At 41.4% G+C, this 20,319-nt stretch overlaps 1 protein-coding gene across 1 annotated transcript in view; it reads right to left on the bottom strand.

Moving 5' to 3' along the window:
* The window catches only part of LOC116984979 (mucin-2-like), a 221,466-nt gene that overhangs the window by 109,333 nt on the left and 91,814 nt on the right, over window positions 1–20,319 (bottom strand). Inside the window, exons 39-47 of the mRNA XM_033039340.1 lie at window positions 20,130–20,183; window positions 19,854–19,901; window positions 18,284–18,337; window positions 15,171–15,218; window positions 5,485–5,535; window positions 5,219–5,266; window positions 3,286–3,339; window positions 3,066–3,113; window positions 914–961 (exon numbers count right to left, since the gene is read on the bottom strand). Coding sequence (XP_032895231.1) covers window positions 914–961; window positions 3,066–3,113; window positions 3,286–3,339; window positions 5,219–5,266; window positions 5,485–5,535; window positions 15,171–15,218; window positions 18,284–18,337; window positions 19,854–19,901; window positions 20,130–20,183 — 453 coding nt within the window. The remainder of the gene's footprint in view (window positions 1–913; window positions 962–3,065; window positions 3,114–3,285; window positions 3,340–5,218; window positions 5,267–5,484; window positions 5,536–15,170; window positions 15,219–18,283; window positions 18,338–19,853; window positions 19,902–20,129; window positions 20,184–20,319) is intronic.

The following is a 20,319-nucleotide window of genomic DNA, read 5'->3' as shown; positions in this document are numbered from 1 at the left end:
GAATAGCTCTAATATGAGTGGGGAGAATGTAATGAAGATTACCTTATTAAGATTTGTAACTTTTTTTTAAATGGAAAGTGCTTCATGTTCGGAACAGATATGGTGGACTGAAGCATCTGGTCCTGTGCTCTCCTGCTCTATTTGTCGATTCATAATATATCAGCCTCAGAGTACTACTTTCGCAAAAATTCCAACGTTGAATATTCTAAATAAGGATTGACATGTGCTCCCCTCCCCCCCCAACCTCTCCATCTCAACTCACGCCTGGGCACCGAAGCAACTCAGGAGGCGAATCCTGAGCTCCGTCTCACAACAATCTGATGTGCACATCCGTCCACATTCAAAGATTTAATCTCCCGTCTCCCCGCAGTGTGTAGACATGGCAGTAAATTCAATTAAAACATATCAAACCTGTGTGTTTCAAACAAATCATAAGTATAACTGCTCTGGCACTGGATGGTGCGCATTTTCCCTTTGTAGGTCACATCAATAGATGCGGCCACTCTGAATTATATCTTTAAAACAAATCCACATGATGGAGAGGTCTTCTTTAACACTGCTGCTTATTAAAACATAACACTGTTGCTTATTAAAACAAACCTTCAATCAGGATTGGCTCAAGATAACTAGGGAGACGAACTTGGAACATCGCAGAAATGACAAGTAAACGGCAAACTTGTCATACCCGTAAAACTCGGTTAAACTCTTGATCATACACTTGCAATCTCGTACACAACCACGAGTCTTTCACTCGGGGTACCTCTTGTCTCAACTCGCAACGTGAGAATGGCCTATAAGAGTACTACTTTCGCAAAAGGTGCAACATTGAAAATACTAAATAAGGATTGATATGTGCTTGCATTTCTTGTAGAACATGCATTTCTGATGTCATTTGAACAAATACTTCACTTGCCAGGTGTGGAACTGGGAGGAGGGGGATGTTCTGTTGATGTAGTTGTAACTGGGAAAACAAAAGTAAGAATTTCAACATTGGACAATATGGTCATTGATTTTTTTTTGTCTACTTTTCAGATGCACCTTGAAATGCAAGTTTATGTTAATGTATTTGAGTCAAATACTCTCATCATTTGCTTTTGTAATTACTTGTTGATTCTACTGAAATAAAAACTCACCAATTGTGGAACTGGTAGAGGGAGTTGTTGTTACTTTGCTGGTAGTTGGCTCTGCTGGATAACAAGGGAAAGTATTAAAAAATGCTGTATACTGTAGCGGAACACAGTGGTGGCTTGAGGCAAAGCAATCCCTCACTATTAGCTGGCTCCATCACGTGATCGCGGATGTGTTTTCGCAGGCTTTTGGTTCCTCAGTAGATCGAGCTCCATCCAAGTAACAGGAGCTTTAATATATTTGGCTGACCCAGCACGCAGTTTGCCTATATTTCTTTTTGTTTGTCGTTTACAAATAAAGATTTGTTTTACTCAACCTGCTCGTCTCGCCAAAATACTATCTCCATTTGCCACTAATCAGAAAGAGTCACTTGAACAAGACATGGTGGAGAGGATACCAAAAGTAATGATTAAAGTGCAGTTCACAAATACAACATAGCAAGGTTATAACATGGAGCAAACCATCAGTTGCACCTCTTCTTATGAAAGTATTCTGACATAATAATAGATCACTGAAGAGATGCATAGAGTACAGTGAACATGGTGTTGTAATCTGTGCATAGATTACATCTGTTTTGTAAATGCAGAGTGCAACATTGAAACGAGCAAGGATTGATGCTGGAAGTTTTGCCGTTTGCGATACAATTAAAAAAGCCTGGGAAGTTAATGTAGATGGATTGATTAGTAAGTTTGCTAATCACACCAATATTGGCAGAGTTCCGGAAGAGTCAGGATTTGCGGTTACAACTTTATAGAACTTTGGTTAGGCCGCATATGAAGTATTGCGTTCAGTTTTGGTCTCCACATGCAAAAAGATTTGAAGGCATTGGAGAGTGTAAGGAACAGGTTGACAGAATGCTGCTTAATTGAGAATATTAGGTATTAGAAGAAGTCGGACAAAATTGGATTGTTTTCTCGAGAATTTCAGAAGTTGAGTGGACACCTGATAGTTGGGTATGGAAATACATGAGGCATAAATAGGGTAGAGTGTTATTCCCAGGGTAGAAATGTTTAAGGCTAGAGGGAATAGCTCTAATATGAGTGGGGAGAATGTAATGAAGATTACCTTATTAAGATTTGTAACTTTTTTTTAAATGGAAAGTGCTTCATGTTCGGAACAGATATGGTGGACTGAAGCATCTGGTCCTGTGCTCTCCTGCTCTATTTGTCGATTCATAATATATCAGCCTCAGAGTACTACTTTCGCAAAAATTCCAACGTTGAATATTCTAAATAAGGATTGACATGTGCTCCCCTCCCCCCCCAACCTCTCCATCTCAACTCACGCCTGGGCACCGAAGCAACTCAGGAGGTGAACCCTGAGCTCCGTCTCACAACAATCTGATGTGCACATCCGTACACATTCAAAGATTTAATCTCCCGTCTCCCCGCAGTGTGTAGACATGGCAGTAAATTCAATTAAAACATATCAAACCTGTGTGTTTCAAACAAATCATAAGTATAACTGCTCTGGCACTGGATGGTGCGCATTTTCCCTTTGTAGGTCACATCAATAGATGCGGCCACTCTGAATTATATCTTTAAAACAAATCCACATGATGGAGAGGTCTTCTTTAACACTGCTGCTGATTAAAACATAACACTGTTGCTTATTAAAACAAACCTTCAATCAGGATTGGCTCAAGAGTAACTAGGGAGACGAACTTGGAACATCGCAGAAATGACAAGTAAACGGCAAACTTGTCATACCCGTAAAACTCGGTTAAACTCTTGATCATACACTTGCAATCTCGTACACAACCACGAGTCTTTCACTCGGGGTACCTCTTGTCTCAACTCGCAACGTGAGAATGGCCTATAAGAGTACTACTTTCGCAAAAGGTGCAACATTGAAAATACTAAACAAGGATTGATATGTGCTTGCATTTCTAGTAGAACATGCATTTCTGATGTCATTTGAACAAATACTTCACTTACCAGGTGTGGAACTGGGAGGAGGGGGATGTTCTGTTGATGTAGTTGTAACTGGGAAAACAAAAGTAAGAATTTCAACATTGGACAATATGGTCATTGATTTTTTTTTGTCTACTTTTCAGATGCACCTTGAAATGCAAGTTTATGTTAATGTATTTGAGTCAAATACTCTCATCATTTGCTTTTGTAATTACTTGTTGATTCTACTGAAATAAAAACTCACCAATTGTGGAACTGGTGGAGGGAGTTGTTGTTACTTTGGTTGTAGTTGGCTCTGCTGGATAACAAGGGAAAGTATTGAAAAATGCTGTATAATGTAGCGGAACACAGTGGTGGCTTGAGGCAAAGCAATCCCTCGCTATTAGCTGGCTCCATCACGTGATCGCGGATGTGTTTTCGCAGGCTTTTGTTTCCTCAGTTGATCGAGCTCCATCCAGGTAACAGGAGCTTTAATATATTTGGCTGACCCAGCACGCAGTTTTCCTATACATCTTTTTGTTTGTCGTTTACAAATAAAGATTTGTTTTACTCAACCTGCTCGTCTCGCCAAAATACTATCTCCATTTGCCACTAATCAGAAAGAGTCACTTGAACAAGACATGGTGGAGAGGATACCAAAAGTAATGATTAAAGTGCAGTTCACAAATACAACATAGCAAGGTTATAACATGGAGCAAACCATCAGTTGCACCTCTTCTTATGAAAGTATTCTGACATAATAATAGATCACTGAAGCGATGCATAGAGTACAGTGAACATGGTGTTGTAATTTGTGCATAGATTTCATCTGTTTTGTAAATGCAGAGTGCAACATTGAAACGAGCAAGGATTGATGCTGGAAGTTTTGCAGTTTGCGATACAATTCAAAAAGCCTGGGAAGTTAATGTAGATGGATTGATTAGTAAGTTTGCTGATCTCAGCAATATAGGCAGAGTTCCGGAAGAGTCAGGATTTGCAGTTACAACTTTATAGAACTTTGGTTAGGCCGCATATGAAGTATTGCGTTCAGTTTTGGTGTCCACATGCAAAAAGATTTGAAGGCATTGGAGAGTGTAAGGAACAGGTTGACAGAATGCTGCTTAATTGAGAATATTAGGTATTAGAAGAAGTCGGACAAAATTGGATTGTTTTCTCGAGAATTTCAGAAGTTGAGTGGACTCCTGATAGTTGGGTATGGAAATACATGAGGCATAAATAGGGTAGAGTGTTATTCCCAGGGTAGAAATGTTAAAGGCTAGAGGGAATCGCTCTAATATGAGTGGGGAGAATGTAATGAAGATTACCTTATTAAGATTTGTACCTTTTTTATTAATGGAAAGTGCTTCATGTTCGGAACAGATATGGTGGACTGAAGCGTCTGGTCCTGTGCTCTACTGCTCTATTTGTCGATTCATAATATATCAGCCTCAGAGTACTACTTTCGCAAAAATTCCAACGTTGAATATTCTAAATAAGGATTGACATGTGCTCCCCTCCCCCCCCAACCTCTCCATCTCAACTCATGCCTGGGCACCGAAGCAACTCAGGAGGCGAACCCTGAGCTCCGTCTCACAACAATCTGATGTGCACATCCGTCCACATTCAAAGATTTAATCTCCCATCTCCCCGCAGTGTGTAGACATGGCAGTAAATTCAATTAAAACATATCAAACCTGTGTGTTTCAAACAAATCATAAGTATAACTGCTCTGGCACTGGATGGTGCGCATTTTCCCTTTGTAGGTCACATCAATAGATGCGGCCATTCTGAATTATATCTTTAAAACAAAGCCACATGATGGAGAGGTCTTCTTTAACACTGTTGTTTATTAAAACATAACACTGTTGCTTATTAAAACAAACCTTCAATCAGGATTGGCTCAAGAGTAACTCGGGAGACGAACTTGGAACATCGCAGAAATGACAAGTAAACGGCAAACTTGTCATACCCGTGGGAACTCGGTTAAACTCTTGATCATACACTTGCAATCTCGTACACAACCACGAGTCTTTCACTCGGGGTACCTCTTGTCTCAACTCGCAACGTGAGAATGGCCTATAAGAGTACTACTTTCGCAAAAGGTGCAACATTGAAAATACTAAATAAGGATTGATATGTGCTTGCATTTCTAGTAGAACATGCATTTCTGATGTCATTTGAACAAATACTTCACTTACCAGGTGTGGAACTGGGAGGAGGGGGATGTTCTGTTGATGTAGTTGTAACTGGGAAAACAAAAGTAAGAATTTCAACATTGGTAAAAGAAGCTCATGTGATATTTTTCAAAACTTTATTGACCTTACTGGACAATATGGTCATTGATTTTTTTGTCTACTTTTCAGATGCAACTTGAAATTCAAGTTTATGTTAATGTATTTGAGTCAAATACTCTCATCGTTTGCTTTGGTAATTACTTGTTGATTCTACTGAAATAAAAACTCACCAATTGTGGAACTGGTAGAGGGAGTTGTTGTTACTTTGGTTGTAGTTGGCTCTGCTGGATAACAAGGGAAAGTGTTAAAAAATGCTGTATACTGTAGCGGAACACAGTGGTGGCTTGAGGCAAAGCAATCCCACTCTATTAGCTGGCTCCATCACGTGATCGCGAATGTGTTTTCGCAGGCTTTTGGTTCCTCAGTTGATCGAGCTCCATCCAGGTAACAGGAGCTTTAACATATTTGGCTGACCCAGCACACAGTTTTCCTATATTTTTATTTGTTTGTCGTTTACAAATAAATATTTGTTTTACTCAACCTGCTCGTCTCGCCAAAATACTATCTCCATTTGCCACTAATCAGAAAGAGTCACTTGAACAAGACATAATAATAGATCACTGAAGAGATGCATAGAGTACAGTGAACATGGTGTTGTAATCTGTGCATAGATTGCATCTGTTTTGTAAATGCAGAGTGCAACATTGAAACGAGCAAGGATTGATGCTGGAAGTTTTGCAGTTTGCGATACAATTCAAAAAGCCTGGGAAGTTAATATAGATGGATTGATTAGTAAGTTTGCTGATCACACCAATATTGCCAGAGTTCCGGAAGAGTCAGGATTTGCGGTTACAACTTTATAGAACTTTGGTTAGGCCGCATATGAATTATTGCGTACAGTTTTGGTCTCCACATGCAAAAAGATTTGAAGGCATTGGAGGGTGTAAGGAACAGGTTGACAGAATGCTGCTTAATAGTAAGATTAAACGAGAACTTATCAGTTTGAAGTTTGATCTTTATTTTGTGAGGAGTAACGTTGAGGGAATACGTGAAGAACCCCGCTAGGACGCATGCGTGTCATTCTTCAAAGCAGCGGTGTGAAATCACAGATAACTGTAATGGCTAAACATAGTAAGATTAGAGAAGAGATACCAGTTGAGTATATGATCAAGGGTGGGTGCGGAGGGCACGTATTCCCTCAAAGGTTCAAAGGTTCAAAGGTTATTTATTGGTCACATACACCTAGGTGTAGTGAAATGCTTCTTGCCAATGCAGCACATAAAGAAAGAATACAGACATAACATTAATAAGAGATTTAAACATAAAGAACATCCCCCCACAATGGTTCCCATTATGAGGGAAAGCACAATGTCCAGTCCCCAACCCCAGTTCACCCATAGTCGGGCCTATTGAGGCCTCCACAGTTGCCTCTACGGAGGCCCGTTGTTCCTGGCCGTTCTCGCCGGGTGATGGTGCACCGGCGTCGGGAGAATCCTCACAGCGGCTTGGGACACCTGGAACGGCCGCCTCCGTACTGGAGGCCGCGGTTTCCGAAGCCGACAAGGCCGCGCCGGTTGGAGCTCCACTACTGGCAATCTCGTCGCGAGATCCCAGGCTCCCGGTGTACAGTTCAGCACCGCTGCCCGCAGCTGGCCGCTCCTCAGTCCCGCAGCTCCGCGATGTTTTACTCGGCGGTCTTCAGCTCACCGGAGCTCCAGCGCGGCGACCCGGGCAAGGCATCGCCCGCTCCACGATAGCGCTCCAGCGCTGTGCCGCTGCCGAAGCCGTGGTTCTGGGCGGTCCCCAACAGGAAACACCGCTCCAGGCCCGCTGGTAGGCCGCGAGGACGGGTCGAAGCTGCAGCCCGGAGAAAAGTTGCCTCTCCGACCAGGTAGGGACCCTGAAAGGTAGTTTCCCCCTTCCCCCCCCCCACCCCCCACATAAAAAAGTCTAGAACTCCAGAAACAAAAACACTTTAACTAACTAAAAAAAAAAAAAAAAGATGAAAAGACGGACAGCTGCTGGCTGGGCAGCCGCGCACAGGTCAGCGCCCCCTACAGGTCAACGTTACTCCTCATAAAATAAAGATCAAACTTCAAACTGGTAAGTTCTCGTTTAATCTTACTATTTTACTTCGGAGTCACGTGAGTGATTACGTGAAGATTTTAAAGCTCTGGGATTTCATGCCGTGGAAACCAGTCCAGGCATCACATCTGCCTTGATTATGGGGAGAATAGTGTTAACATCATTAGATATCAATATGATATTGAAACAACGGAAATTTTATTAACACCAAATCATAGCCCCTATTTATGGGGTAAAATCATATTACAGAACTTAAAAGTGTTTCCGCAAATGTTCCAGGTTCAATGACTGGTTTATTATAAAATCGTTGGAATGTTCTTTCCGTTGACCATCCTGCAGTAGTGAGGATTTGGTCCATTGGCACATCCAACTGTATTGCTGCTGATGTAGCTGCAGCCCTGGTGGAGTGAGATTTTAAAATGTTAGTATCTACTCCCGCCTTTATTAGGACCTGTTTTAGCCATCTTGAGATGGTCTGGACTTTTTTGTGTGGCTGTTTGTGGCTGATTAACAGTGCCATTTCTTTGCCTCTGATGATTCTTGTATGTTCCATATATAATAGTAAGTGAGTTACTATACAGAGACGATCATCCGTCGGGTAGGCCCGGAACTCTATTTTTTGCGCTGCTGATCCCTGTCTGTTCTGTTTAATTAATTCACGGATATGAAAAGTCAAATTCCCAGATGAAATAGTCAAGTTGTCCAGCCTTAGTTTTTGTAGTGACTGGACCCTTTGTGCCGTGACCAAAGCCATCAGTATGACCGTTTTCATCATTAGTGTCTGTAGGGACAGAGCTGTAGGTGGAGACCAGTTTCTCAACATGGTCAATTCAATGCTCACATCCCAAATTTGGGTGTACCTGGTTCTTGGGGGATTAGTATTGAAAATGCCCCTCATGAGTTTGGTTACCAGGGGGTGTGTCCCTACAGAATGCCGCTCTGTTCCTTGCCACAGGTAGTTTGACAGAGCACTTCTGGCGCAGTTGATGGCACTATAGCTGAGGCCCTCAGCATAGTGGAGGCTTGCCAGAAATTCCAGAACAGACGGAATGTTGTTTGATCTGTGGTTGAGGTTATTGTCGTGACAGTACTTCCCCCATTTTTTGATGTGCACCAAGTACTGTTTTTGGTGGACTGTCTGTGGGCCGATGCAATCATATCCATTGTTCGGTCCGTCAGTCCCAGGTGTTGTAGTGGCGCTTTCAAATTCTACAAATTAATAGGTTTGTATGATTATGACAGGGGTGACTTTCCTGTGTTACCGGATGGACCAGTAAACTTGGTCTATGATGGATGATGATGCATGGTTCTAACACCATGTCTAGTATCACCGGGAACCATGGTTGAGTAGGCCAATCGGGTACTATCAAAATACCAGACGCAGTCTTGTTGTATTTTCCTTAATACCCGACTGATGAGGCAGAAAGGAGGGAATGCATAAATAAACAATTTCCCCCAATGCAGCGAAAATGCATCTGTTGCTGCTGCTCCAGGGTCTAGTTCCCATGAAACATAATTTGATAACTGGTGATTGAGCCTGGATGCAAAACGATCGATATCTGGTGTTCCATACCATGCTGTAATTTCAGCAAATACATTTTTATCCAACATCCATTCAGTGTTTTCATTGAATTTGCGTGACCTGGTGTCTGCCACTAAATTTAGTTTACCTGGTAAGTAGGTAGCTGATATCCAAATATTTCTCTGGATACACCATTGCCAAATTGTGTTGGCCAGATTGTCACATGATGTCGATTTATTTCCACCCATATGGTTGATATATGCTACCACGGTGGTGTTGTCAATTTGTAGTCTAACATGCTGGTGATTTAACCCAGAACAATATGACTTAAGGCCATGAAATGCACTTAACATTTCCAGGTAGTTTATGCCCAGTGTTTTTAATAATGATGCCTCCTGTGCATTCCATCTCCCTCCACAGCTGGAGATGGAATTGGTAGCTCCCCAACCAAGTGCACTGGCATCAGTTTGTAGTACCATAGACGGGTTGCTGATAATTAGTGGATTGGAGCAATACTTGATGTTGTGTTCCCACCATTTTAGTTCCATTATGGCCTCTGTTGGTAGCTTCATTGGCCTGTCAAAATGGTCACCTCTTATGGGTACTGTATAGTAAGCATCTTTTAAATCGATGCTTGCCATGTAGTAGCCTTCGGAAATCAATTGCTTAGCAGTAACAAAGGTTTCCATCTTGAAATGAATATATTGTACAAAGGTATTTAAAGTAGTTAAATCGATGATGATGCGGCAACCACCATCTTTCTTGTTTTTTATAAAGATATTGGACACAAATTCCTGTGATTCGTTTTGAGTGTGTTCAATTACTCCTTTTTTATATAGCTGTTGTAGTTCAGCATGTGCTTTAGATTTTTCTATGCCTGTGAGCACGAACATTCGGTTCGGTACATGCTGTACTGGAGGGTTATGTTTTTGTATAAATTCTATGGTATAACCCTGGATACTGCTTAGAATGTAAGTGTCGGTAGTTATCTTATTCCATGCATCCAAATAATATCGTAAGCTCCCACCAACTTTCATGCTCCCTTTAATTCTTAAGGAACCAGACCCACCTACCTCCATGGTTACCAGTGATTGGTGTGTTATGTCTTCGGCATCCTCCGTGGACGTTGAGGCGCCGTTGTCTGGGTCTGTTGTTGGGTTTGTGTTGAAGGCTTGCGCATTTTCCAGGACGGTCGGTCTGGGCCATGGCCTAAAAAAGACCGATGTTGGGTGTTCCTGGTTTTTGCGTTTGCTCCGGTTTGTATTGGCCGACTGGGGGGTCCGTAGGGGTGATATTTTTGGCCGTAGTAGCTTTTGGTTGCTGCTTTTATGAGCCCCAGTGTTTTTGCCTCTTCATCAAGTTCTTTGACTTGTTTTGGTAAATCCCCTCCAAATAGTAGTATTGGCGGTTTGGAGGTTCCAGGTTTACAGAGGCCGGCAAATTTGGGATCAAAAGCTGGTTGGATAGCACTTTTCCTGATGTTATTCAACTCATATTGTGAGTTGCAGAGTAAAGCCAGTGCATCTTGGTGGTCTTGGGTCATGTTTTGCTCCTTCAATGTGCGGGCAAAAGCTGTAATTCCTGCCGTTAGGACTTTTAGGACTTTCTGAATTTTCAAGTGCCTGGTTCTAATTGATGTCCCCACATGTTTCCAGATGCACTGGTTTACACTGGGAACATTTAGCGACTTGCAGTTCCCTGGAGGTAAATGTCGTGCCATGGTGTCTGAAAGTGCCAGTGCCTGCAGTTGGTTAAATGACATATAGTCAATGCTTGCCGCTATTTTCGGCTCCAGGTCTTGGCCAGTTTGGTCTGGTTGGATAAACTGGGACACCATGTCCAGCATGTTTTCTGTCACCCCAGGCATACTGGGGGTATGTTGTTCACTGCCCTCTTCAGGGTCAGCCCCGAATTGACCCTCCGTGCTCTCCTCTGATGAGGGAGAGACACTGTGCAGCCCCACAAGGGGTACTGCTGTGGAGCTTACTAATTGCCCACTGTGGCTAGCCTCCATCTCCCGGAGCCTGCCACTTTGGAGTATTTCCTCCAGCAGCCGCTCCAACTGGCTCTTATGCTCTCGGGCATAGGCCACTCGCGGCTGCTCCTGATCCTGCAGCCGCTCCAACCGGCTCCAATGCTCATGGGCACTGGCCGTTCGAGGCTGCTCCCCATCCTGCAGCCGCTCCAACCGGCCCCGGTGCTCATGGGCACTGGCCGTTCGCGGCTGCTCCCCATCCTGCAGCCGCTACAACCGGCCCCGGTGCTCACGGGCACTGGCCGCTCGCGGCTGCTCAAAGTCAGACTCATCGGAGTCTGGCATTCGGTCCGTTTTTTGCTTCGCTTTCCCGCCCGGCCGAGGAGTAGATCGGTGCGGGAGCGAAGTCGGGCACAGCTGTTCCCATTTCTGGAAATTGGTGTGCCGTCGGCTGCTGCTGTTGCTGCCGGCTGTCCGCAACTCTGCGGTTCTCCCCCGCCAGCTTTTTCGCAGCCTTCTTTCTCGTGGATCTGCCCATCTTTCCACCTGCAAGGTAAGTGGGAAAAACGCAGAGTCTCCTTACCTGCTGTTCCCGGCTTTTAAATTCTGCCGCTAAAGGGGAACGTCCTTCCCCCTGCTGTGACTCGTTGCAATGCGTGTAGCGATATGACACGCATGCGTCCCAGCGGGGTTCTTCACGTAGTCACTCACGTGACTCCGAAGTAAAATTGAGGATATTAGGTATTAGAAGAAGTCGGACAAAATTGGATTGTTTTCTTGAAAATTTCAGAAGTTGAGGGGACACCTGATAGTTGGGTATGGAAATACATGAGACATAAATAGGGTAGAGTGTTATTCCCAGGGTAGAAATGTCAAAGGCTAGAGGGAATAGCTCTAATATGAGTGGGGAGAACGTAATGGAGATTACCTTATTAAGATTTTTTACTTTTTTTTAAATGAAAAGTGCTTCATGTTCAGCACAGATACGGTGGATTGAAGCGTATGGTCCTGTGCTCTACTGTTCTATTTGTCGATTCATAATATATCAGCCTCAGAGTACTACCTTCGCAAAAATTCTAACGTTGAATATTCTAAATAAGGATTGACATGTACTTACATTTCTAGTGAAACATGCATTTGAACAAATACTTTTGAACAAATACTTCAATTACCAGATGTGGTACTGGGAGGGGGGTGATGTGTTGTTGATGAAACTTCTTCTTATCTCGACCTGTAACAGGCAAACTCTGATCCAAATCAATGCTCACTTGCTTCAAATTATGTGATATAGGGAAATATCTTGTCCATTTCTATATTATTCAATGTACATGGGTTGATTAGTAAGTTTGCAGTTGTAACTGGGAAAAGAAGAAGAAAGATTCAACTGCCACAGCTTTGTGATGTGGAGTACATGGATGATTCATAACCCCTTAAGAGATGAAACTCCTTATCTCAATCTTAACAGGCAAACTCTGATCCAAACCGACACTCCCTACATTTCAATAGTCATGTCTGGAAATGATTTGCTTTTGTATTACTTATGTAGGTGTACTGAATGTGAAGAGAACAAAAAATGATAATAACCAGCAGTGAGTTCTTACTTTTTCCAAATCTTTAAAATAATGAAAATGGCAGTGCCGTATGGAATAGGCAGAAGAGAGGGATTAGCTGCTGTGTTGTTATACAACAGTGCCATGGTTTCAAATGCCAAACGGTCTAATGTGTGATCAGTTGATAATTCGATTGATCTGTCACCTCCTACCTGTTGTCGACTTTGTCGTGGATGCAGTTGTTGTTCCACTTGTTGTAGTTGTCACTGCTGGGGAACAAAGAAAAACATTGAAAACGGTTGCACACCTCCTTAACATCCCACATCTCAGAACATGTTGAAGTCCTTAGTTGTTTCACAGATAAATCATAGAAAAAGTGAAAAAATTATTATTACAGTTACAATAGCTGGAGCGAAAAAATTCAAGCTAATTTGTCTCACTGCTTTTAAGAAACTGCATTTGGTTGGCTGGGAGCCACTCATGGATCTAATGGGAGAACTTTGCCTTTCAAAGAATAATCAAAATCAGTAAGCTACAGTGTAAATTACTACACACCACTCACGTAAAATTTCAACCCGAGTCTATTGGCCATAAAAATTGTTGACTCATCTCTGAAATTCATATGTGCTTTTATTTTTAACCACACAAACGTTTTCAATTTCTGCTGAATGAATCCATCACTTACCAGTTGATGAAGTGGAAATAGGTGTAGTTGTTGTTGTACTTTCTGTCACTGTTGTAAGAAAGAGAAAAACATTCAAAACTGAAGAATTTGTAATCAACAGTTATCCAGTAGTATTGATGGGGATGCATTGATTAGTTATTTTATACCTAAGCGTAAATAGGAAATTATTGGTTACTAATGCTAAATCCATTTCCTTTGATCAGAAAAGTGAAAATGGAAGAATATTAACCAGCACAATATACAAAGTGGCAATTTTTAGGTAAAATCTGTTAAAGATTCAAATAGAAAATGTCAATTGTGTATTACCATCCATGCAAGATCCAAGTATTAAATTAAATCAAATGCTGGTAATATTTTGTAGAAAAGTTGATGAGCATTTTGAAATCAGATTCACACAACGATCTCAGTAACATCATCCAAAGGGTCTCTGGAATTTCAGCCGGTGAGGAGAGACTTGATAGAAGTACTGTTTATAAAATTATGAGAGGCGTAGATAGAATACAAATGCAGAACTTTTTTTCCCAGTGTGTGTAAATATCACATCTACACAACACGTAATTTAAGATAATCTTTAATCCACATACAGACTTAACAGCATGACAGTAGTCACTGCATCCTGTCTGCTACTGAACTGCGTAGCATAGGAAGTAGGTGTTAATATAAATGATACAGCAAGACAGGGTTAGTGATGGTAACCTATATATGATTGGTTGCATGCATCAACCAATCTAGTGTGGAAATGACCAACACATGAAAGCATAGCTATAAGGTGTGGGGGGAAGTGGGGGAAAAAGAATTGAGATGTGTGGGGCAAGTTTTTCTTTTGCACAGAGGGTGGTGGGAGTCTGGAACACATTGCCAGGGGTGGTGGTGGAAAATAGAAAGATTGTAGTTGATTGATACCCAGCAGGAAAGATTGTAGAGGAGCAAGATAGACCACTCCTCGAAAAACGCGTAGTATGACGTGTGTGATTGTCGACGCCATTTTATTGAGCATTTTATTGGGCTGTCATGGCGTCCTCATCTAAATCTTCATCTCACTGCTCCGCTATCAATTGTTCTAATCGTAAATCTAAACGACCAGACCTGTCATTCTTTAGTTTCCCCGATAAAAAAGAAAGGAAAGAAAATATTATTACTATTTTTTGTCGATATTCTGTCATGAAAATGTTATTTTCTGTTCTCCCATCAACGGCCATTGTGAAACTAGGTTTGTCGGTAGATTAGAAAGTTAGTAGACTTATTTTTAATAGATCTTTACTTACCACTATAATAAAGACAATTTTAACACTTCTGTACGTTTTTGGTTTTGTTCTTGTAAGGGATTGGTCTCCAAAATATGGCCCGCGGGACACATTAGGCCCAGTGACCACGAGTTTTTCGAGCTCAGATTGAAGTCCGAGAACGCGGCGGCTGTTACCCGTTATAGCCCTCGAATTGTCGAGACATCACAAGCAAAGATCACAAGCCCGCCGTGAAGAAGGGTGCAATCAAAGATTATACAACACTGCTCTATCATCTTTGGGTGCAATGGTGGGCCGTGGCGTGCGGCGGCGGCGACGGTGGTTGCAATCAAAGACACCAGAGGAGCTCTGCTCTATAATCTTTGGTCGGAATGGGACGGCTGAACGTTATAACATGCTATCGTTCCACCCTCCCTCTCCCCCTTCTCCCTCTTCCCCCTTCTCCCCTTCTCCCCTCTCGATCCCTCTCCCCTCTCGATCCCTCTCCCTTCTCTCGATCCCTCTCTCCCCTCTCTTCTCTCGATCCCTCTCTCCCCTCTCTTCTCTCGATCCCTCAAGAACCAATAAGATTTTTAACATTTTATATAAAATGTTCGGCACAGATACTGTGGACTGAAGATACTGTGGACTGTGGTCCTGTGCTGTACTGTTGTATTTGTCGATTTATAATATGTCAGCCTAAGAGTACTACTTTCGCAGAAGGTGCAACACTGCTCCAACAGAATTTCGTTGTCTTGTACAATGACAATAAAGATTATCTTATCTTATTGAAAATACTAAATAAGGATTGATATGTGCTTGCATTTCTAGTAGAACATGCATTTCTGATGTCATTTGAACAAATACTTCACTTACCAGGTGTAGAACTGGGAGGAGGGGGATGTTCTGTTGATGTAGTTGTAACTGGGAAAACAAAAGTAAGAATTTCAACATTGGTAAAAGAAACTCTCTTTGCTATAATATACTTTATTACGGACTCAAGGTCCAGACACGGGGCAACATTACATTAAAAATGCATTGCATATCAAATATCATAAATATATATAAAATCATGGTATATCACATAAAAACATCATAATTTATATTTAACAAAAACTCACAATACTTAAGTTAAAAATCCAGATTAAAAGATGATCAATGTCCTACAATGAGACAACGATACCAGTGTCTCCACAACTGGGATTCGTAGCGTGTAGTGCTAACCCTTATGTTTGTCAAGACCACAATAAGCACATTTTTAGAGTCATTTATCCTGCAAATGAATTTATACATGTGGTGTCTTAGGATAGTTTCTAAAGTACTGACTCCTGCAGCCACAGACATATTACTGGCACTACACCATCTAGGTTGCCTTAGCAGTGTTCTCATGGCATCATTATATGCCACCTTTAGTCTCTGCATACTTGTCTTTAAATAGTTCGACCACAGGTGCGCAGTGTAGAGGGGTGTGCAGTATGCTCTAAATAGCGACATCTTCACCACACCTGCACACGCACCAAATTTACGCAAGAGGATATTCGCCTGTACATACAGCATGCGTCGTTGCCTATAAATATCCTCATCATCTGTCATTTGTTCTGTAATAATATGCCCTAGATATTTTATCTTATTACAGGCACTAAGATTGTTGTCAGACAATTTAAAAACAGGATATTTTAGGCATTTATCCTCTTTGGTTCTACAGACCATAACAGCACTCTTACTAGCATTATATTTAATGTCATGTTCCACACCATACACGGAACATATAGTAAGGAGCTACTGGAGACCAGCGCTAGATGGACTAAAGACCACAAGATCATCTGCATACATAATATGGTTCACTAAAATATTACCAATCATGCACCCAGTGTTACAGGCTTTCAATTGTTTAGACAGGTCATCAATATATAGATTAAAAAGGACTGGGGACAAAATTCCCCCTTGTCTAACACCATTGCTAACCCCAAATGGGGCTGAGACCCTATTGCCCCATTTTATTTGCATAGTCTGGTGGGCATACCAGTAGGCCAGAATTCTAACAATGTATTCAGGCACCCCTCTTTGACTCATTTTACCAAACAGCTTTCTGTGATTAACACGGTCAAAGGCTTTGGAAGCATCAATAAAGCACATAAGGATTGAAGAGTTTTTGCCTCTATATTTGTTTACAATCTCCTTTAGGGCATATATGCATAAGTCAGTGCCATGTTTAGCTTCAAAGCCAAACTGGTTATCTGTGGAGTTAACAAACTCACTTATTCTATCCAGCAGAACTCTTTCTAAGACTTTTGACAATATGCTGGCTAAAGCTATGGACCTGTAATTATTTAGGCTGCCTACTTTACCAGCTTTGTCCTTAATGACCGGCACTAACAAGACAGACAACATTGAGTCTGGTAACAAGCCATGAATCATAAAGCCAGTAAAACAAATAGCTAGGAGAGGAGCTATCCTCATACTCGCATACTTAAGATGTTCAGCAGAGATATGATCCAAGCCACTTGCTTTGTTGTTGGACAGCTTGTTCATGGCATGATACACCTCATGTGACATAATCACCATCGAGTCATTACTCTCAATATTTTCCACCCTATACAAGTCACCTTGGACACAGTTGAATAAAGTGCTATAATGTTGTCGCCATAACTCCGCGATATTAGCTGTTCCGGAGATTCCATCTACAGTGCATGGTAGAGATGTTTAGCAACTGCTAAGAGCTCTCACTTCCTTCCAAAAATCTGTAGCATTGTTACTTAGCAGCTTCTTAGCCATGGAATCAGCCCTCATAGCTTGCTCATTTTTACAGATGAAGTGAACAGCATAGTTATACCTTGCATTAGTGAGCTTCTTGTGCTCAAACACAGGCCCCTGTCTGGGTCTACCTGCCATAGCCCATGATTTGGTGGCTTCACGGGCTTCAGTATGATACTCAGCTACATACTTATTCCAGCCAGGTCTGATGTTATGTGTCTTATTTTTATGCTTGCAGTAGGGCTTACTGTCTACATATAAGGCGCTTACTATTTCATTATACATGGAGCAGATATCTCTCCTAGGCTTCATATCTTTACAATTAATATTGCTACATATTATTGCATCTTTAGGTAGATGAATGTTGCTTAAGGATTTATCTGTATGGGCATAATAGGCTAGGATGTCTTCCTTTGTAAGCGCAGACCAGTCCAGTTTTTCTGTATTAAAGCTATTTCTATCTCTGGATACCACAGGTATGTGTTCAACATTTATTGTCATAGCGACAGGTATATGATCAGTCATTGCTGCCCCGTACAGAATGCTCATACACCCCAATGAGGCATGTGCATCAGCTGTACTAATACAGTGGTCCAGCCATGATGTGGTGTGCCAGGCCTCACTAATATAAGTATAGCTATCTGTAGGTAAAAGCACTTTGCTTGACAATATTAAATTATTATCTTGACAGAACTGAGCCATATGATTGGCAAATAATGAGTTCCTATGTGAGATATCTGCATTCATATCTCCAATGACATATACACTACAATAATTATTGTTTTGAATGAAAGAATAGATGAAAGCAAGTCTATTTAAATATTCATCCTCATTCTGATGGCATTCATAGGGTGTATATATATTCATGATAACAAATTCCTTGTCGTTGTGAGTAAAGTGTATGGCAATGCACCAGTCAACATCAAGCCGAATCACATTTACTGATGAGTCAAGCTTCTTGTTCCATAGACTAGCCACACCACCTGGTATCCTACCTCTGACTATTCCCATGCCAAGGTCAGTTGTGAACTCCCCAGCCTCATGAAAGTTGTCATTGAGCAAATGTGATATTTTTCAAAACTTTATTGACCTTACTAGACAATATGGTCATTGATTTTTTGGTCTACTTTTCAGATGCAACTTGAAATGCAAGTTTATGTTAATGTATTTGAGTCAAATACTCTCATCATTTGCTATTGTAATTACTTGTTGATTCTACTGAAATAAAAACTCACCAATTGTGGAACTGGTAGAGGGAGTTGTTGTTACTTTGGTTGTAGTTGGCTCTGCTGGATAACAAGGGAAAGTATTAAAAAATGCTGTATACTGTAGCGGAACACAGTGGTGGCTTGAGGCAAAGTGATCCCTCGCTATTAGCTGGCTCCATCACGTGATCGCGGATGTGTTTTCACAGGCTTTTGGTTCCTCAGTTGATCGAGCTCCATCCAGGTAACAGGAGCTTTAATATATTTGGCTGACCCGGCACGCAGTTTTCCTATACTTCTTTTTGTTTGTCGTTTACAAATAAAGATTTGTTTTACTCAACCTGCTCGTCTCGCCAAAATACTATCTCCATTTGCCACTAATCAGAAAGAATCACTTGAACAAGACATGGTGGAGAGGATACCAAAAGTAATGATTAAAGTGCAGTCCACAAATACAACATAGCAAGGTTATAACATGGAGCAAACCATCAGTTGCACCTCTTCTTATAAAATGTGCTGCTGAGCATGGCCAATGAGATAAGGGCTGGAAAGCTGCGCTTTTTATTTATTGCTAGCGCTAGTGTCGAGTTATCAGCTTAAAACAATATTATTCTGAAATGAAAGGCAAGGAAAATTACTGAACTGTTGTTTAGAGACTACAGTGCGCTGTGACAGCATATGTAAGAAAGGCCTATGACAGTCAAAAATAACATACACCAGGCCCTTACGAAGCTTTTCAAAAAGGGGGGTGGCATGGCAGAAATACAAAATTTTTACGTGAAATAAGTGCACCTAGCGCCCGCTTAAGGGCCCTGGAAGCTCTGGGGTTTTAGATGCTCGCTGGTGCATTCTGAGCCTTATTTTGGAGCATTTTTGTACCAAATCTTTGACCAATATTTCAGAAATAATTTTGGTTGAGTCAAGAGTAATGAGTGGTTGGAATGGGATGATTGGGGTCATTGTTGTATACATTTTTTTAAATCAAGAATTGAAGCTTTCCTTTTTTTCTTTGTAGTTCTGGAAGAGTTTGGAAGTCATGTTACAGTGTTGTTGTTCTTTGGTTAGGCCACATTTGAAGTATTGCGTGCAGTTTTTGTCTCCGCACACAGGAAGCATTTGAAGGCTTTGGAGAGTGTAAAGGACAGGTTTACCAGAATGCTGCCTAATGTAAGATATTTGTTGTTCGGTTGGTAATATTGGCTTGTTTTCTCAAGAAGATCAGAAGTTGAGGGAGCACCTGATGGTTGCGTCTGGAAATATGTGATGCATAAATAGGGTAGAGTGTTATTTCCAGGATAGAAATGTCAAAGCCTAGAGGGCACAGCTTTAAGGTGAGTGGGGGAAAATGGAATTGAGATTACCGTATTAAGATTTTTAACATTTTATATAAAATGTTCGGCACAGATACTGTGGACTGGATATACTGTGGACTGTGGTCCTGTGCTGTACTGTTGTATTTGTCGATTTATAATATGTCAGCCTAAGAGTACTACTTTCGCAGAAGGTGCAACATTGAAAATACTAAATAAGGATTGATATGTGCTTGCATTTCTAGTAGAACATGCAGTTCTGATGTCATTTGAACAAATACTTCACTTACCAGGTGTGGAACTGGGAGGAGGGGGATGTTCTGTTGATGTAGTTGTAACTGGGAAAACAAAAGTAAGAATTTCAACATTGGTAAAAGAAACTCTCTTTACTCATGTGATATTTCTCAAAACTTTATTAACTTTACTAGACAATATGGTCATTGATTTTTTTTGTCTACTTTTCAGATGCAACTTGAAATGCAAGTTTATGTTAATGTATTTGAGTCAAATACTCTCATCATTTGCTTTTGTAATTACTTGTTGATTCTACTGAAATAAAAACTCACCAATTGTGGAACTGGTAGAGGGAGTTGTTGTTACTTTGGTTGTAGTTGGCTCTGCTGGATAACAAGGGAAAGTATTAAAAAATGCTGTATACTGTAGCGGAACACAGTGGTGGCTTGAGGCAAAGTGATCCCTCGCTATTAGCTGGCTCCATCACGTGATCGCGGATGTGTTTTCACAGGCTTTTGGTTC

The sequence above is a fragment of the Amblyraja radiata genome, chromosome 21 (genome assembly GCF_010909765.2).
Source record: "Amblyraja radiata isolate CabotCenter1 chromosome 21, sAmbRad1.1.pri, whole genome shotgun sequence".
NCBI lineage: Eukaryota > Metazoa > Chordata > Chondrichthyes > Rajiformes > Rajidae > Amblyraja > Amblyraja radiata.
Note: the sequence above shows the minus strand (reverse complement) of the source record. Positions and strands in the feature narration are given on the sequence as shown.